The sequence below is a fragment of the Nymphaea colorata genome, chromosome 3 (genome assembly GCF_008831285.2).
Source record: "Nymphaea colorata isolate Beijing-Zhang1983 chromosome 3, ASM883128v2, whole genome shotgun sequence".
NCBI classification, from domain to species: domain Eukaryota; kingdom Viridiplantae; phylum Streptophyta; class Magnoliopsida; order Nymphaeales; family Nymphaeaceae; genus Nymphaea; species Nymphaea colorata.
In genome coordinates, this window is record NC_045140.1 from 8,389,228 (window position 1) to 8,392,085 (window position 2,858).

At 41.4% G+C, this 2,858-nt stretch overlaps 1 protein-coding gene across 1 annotated transcript; it reads right to left on the bottom strand.

Annotated features, from left to right (window-relative positions):
- Positions 1–451: 451 nt before the first annotated feature.
- Positions 452–2,858, bottom strand: LOC116249534 (probable auxin efflux carrier component 1d). The gene is made up of 6 exons (XM_031622651.2): positions 1,964–2,858; positions 1,646–1,853; positions 1,477–1,562; positions 1,226–1,383; positions 1,043–1,119; positions 452–946 (listed from the first exon to the last, which is right to left on the bottom strand). Exons 1-6 carry the CDS (start codon positions 2,643–2,645, stop codon positions 880–882), a joined length of 1,278 nt encoding a protein of 425 aa, XP_031478511.1. The 5' UTR covers positions 2,646–2,858; the 3' UTR covers positions 452–879.

Here is a 2,858-nt window from a genome sequence, read left to right on the forward strand (position 1 = left end):
AGCTCGTTATAAAAATCAAGTGAGAAACATTCTTCTCGTGCTCTCAAGTTCTCATGTTATTCCCCTGGGCTCTATAGTGTGGGAGCACGCACACGGCACACCTAGTGGACAGTTCCCACCAGGGCCCGACGCAGCTCCACGGCTAGGCTATCGTCTGGATCTGTTTGCAGCCCAGCTATATTGATGGATTTTGAAGTGATTGAAAGCTTTCATGAATGTCTAACTTTGAAGGTACTTCTAGGCTCCTAGTAGTTGATACATCCTTTTGCCTTTCAGTCTAGCACCAACCAATATTGAGTTGATCCCTTCCATTTCTGTTGCTCTCTCTCTCTCTCTCTCTCTCTCTTGCTCCCCATTTTACTCTATGTTTGCACAACTTGGATGGTAGTGGACGATGCTTTTGCTAAGAAAAGGAAAATTAATGCTACCAACATGACTACAAGATCACCAACACATATCCATTATACAAGCAACGGCCAGGCTCATGTCATATATGATAAGAGAAAAAGAACATAAAAACTTAGAACTAAAACTTTTTTCCTTTCTCAGAGTAAGGAATATCAATAACTCAATTCTCAAAAAACTAAAACCTTTTCTTATCTTTTCTCAAGATATTTGAGAAATGATCAGAATCTTTCTCTAAGGCCACCATGAACGATTTCCTTTATTTCCTTTTCTGCTCTTGCCCCGAGTTCCATGGCCTGATACCCACAGCTTCTGCTTCATCTTCTTTTTGAAAAACTTCATTTTCTTTAGCATCTACGATGGTGGTGAAAGAGGTAGCAACTTTAAGCATATTAGTCTTATCTACGTAGAATCTGCATATAAATGTATTTCCCCTTTATTAAAATCTGGTTTCCTGTAACTCAGATAATCTAGTCACAAACCTAAAAGTACATAGTATACAATTGTAATGGGCAGAGAAATAATCATCCCAAATATGACCCTGCAAAAAAAACAAGAAGAAGGAATGCTGCCTGCTGAGATTGATTCACATTTATATCATTTGAAACCAAAATATGTAATGGGATTTTTTACTTACCCTGTACTTAGAACATCTGGATGCAAGTTGTATTCCCTAGCAAACACAAATGGCACTATTCCTTGTGGCAAGGCAGCCTAGAAAGTGAGTAAAAAAATTACAGTTGATTGAATTATGTGAGGAGCCAATAGGAAGATGTAGAAGACTATATAAGCAAATTGAGCTCGGAAGAGAGAAAGTTACTTGAACAATGGAAACCCTCAGAATATCTCCTCTAAGCCCCACTATGAAGGAAGCAACTGCCATGACAGCAGGCCCAGCTAGGAACCTAGCCAACATTCCATATGTGGCAAGCCTTGTCCCACATGCTATGATCCTTGGTTGAAGAGCCATGAACAAACCTGAGGAGTTTCATCAGAAACAGGTTGGAAGTTAATGATAATTTGATTCAGTGGCTGCAATTTTGATCAAGCTAAGTAATGAGTTGTTTGTACCAAGACTGAACATGGCCATCCCAAGTCCAGCATTTGACAGGATTGTTATGGAGTTCTCCATGATCCTGGGCTTGTGAAATCCATACCTGCATTATCATAACTTGCAAAACTGTAAGCTAGAAGAAATCAGATTTGTTGAATTTGGTGAGTTCAAGAAAATTAGTTATACCTATAAGAAGCCAGAGCCCAACTTATACCCAGCAGGCTTGAGTATGAGTTTGGGTTTCTTATAAGTTTAAACCACACCATTTTCAGGATCAATCTCACCATCTGTGGTGAAAAAGATGATGTGTCAGCAATTTCTTCATGGCTTTCTGCTTTCTCTGCAGTATTCTCCGCTTCCTTGCTACACACTTGCGCAGACCTTTCACAATAACCTGGCGTAAGAAACAATCAGAGGAAGAAAACACTAGTTACATATTCACATAAGAAAAACAGCAAAAAAGAGTTTTCTGTTTTCTCTTCAACTGATTTCACAAAATCTTGCCTTGAGAGTTGCAGCAAGAACAGTTCCAGATAAATTTGTGAATTTCTTTCCCATCTTCATGATCTGCGACTTTGCTTGATGGCTTACTGACAACAACGTGGACAACCTCCTCACCTTCTTGTCCACCACCGTCTTCCCCCACCTTCTTCATGCTCACACCAATTGCTTCACTTTCGCTGCTGCCTTTAAATCTCTGAACCAGAGACTCTCTAGCTGCTCTATACTCAAACAGAAACAGCAACAAAGTGTACCAAATAATGCACTGCAACACAACAGTCTGAATCATCAACATTTCTTTGTCATCACCATACATGGCTTTCAGGAGTGGTATCCCCATGACCAAGGTGTTGGGAAGAGAGCAGAGGGAAAACATGGTGATTGTCCAATCTAGGCTGCCTCTGGTAGTGAACTTGGCCCATAAGAAGAGAAACAGGAGGATGGTAGCCTTTGATATGACATCTGCTGCTATGAAAAGCAGATTCATGGCGTAGGGATCGATCCTCGAAATGAACTCAAAGGACAGCAGGGGCACGGCAAAGACCGCTACGAATCTGTTGATGCCGGCGCACTGCTGTGGGGTGAAGACGTTCCACCATTTGACAGATGCATAGGCGAGGAACATGGTCACGTATAAAGGGACGACTGCACTCAAGACATTGTATAAGTCCTTCAAGGTTATCATCTTCTTTCTCCCACCTGCTGCTCTGTTTTTCTCTTCTTGGTCCTTGTTATCAGAGAGAAAGGGAGACAGAGATGGGTTTTACTTATACATATGTGAGTGGAGGCAAGGTCCTTATGAGTTCAATGTGTGTGTGTATGTGTGTGTGAGAGAGAGAGAGAGAGAGAATCAGAACATGCTCCCATTGCCTGTGATTCTGTGACTGTAGCTTGCCGC

Bases quoted from the DNA above. Each gene is read 5' to 3' on its own strand.
- LOC116249534 (XM_031622651.2), bottom strand. From the start codon at position 2,645: ATGATAACCTTGAAGGACTTATACAATGTCTTGAGTGCAGTCGTCCCT. The intron at 1,563-1,645 runs GTATAACTAATT...ATGATAATGCAG, and splicing joins TGGGCTCTGGCTTCTTATAG to GTATGGATTTCACAAGCCCA. The intron at 947-1,042 runs GTAAGTAAAAAA...TTTTTTTTGCAG, and splicing joins CCAGATGTTCTAAGTACAGG to GGTCATATTTGGGATGATTA.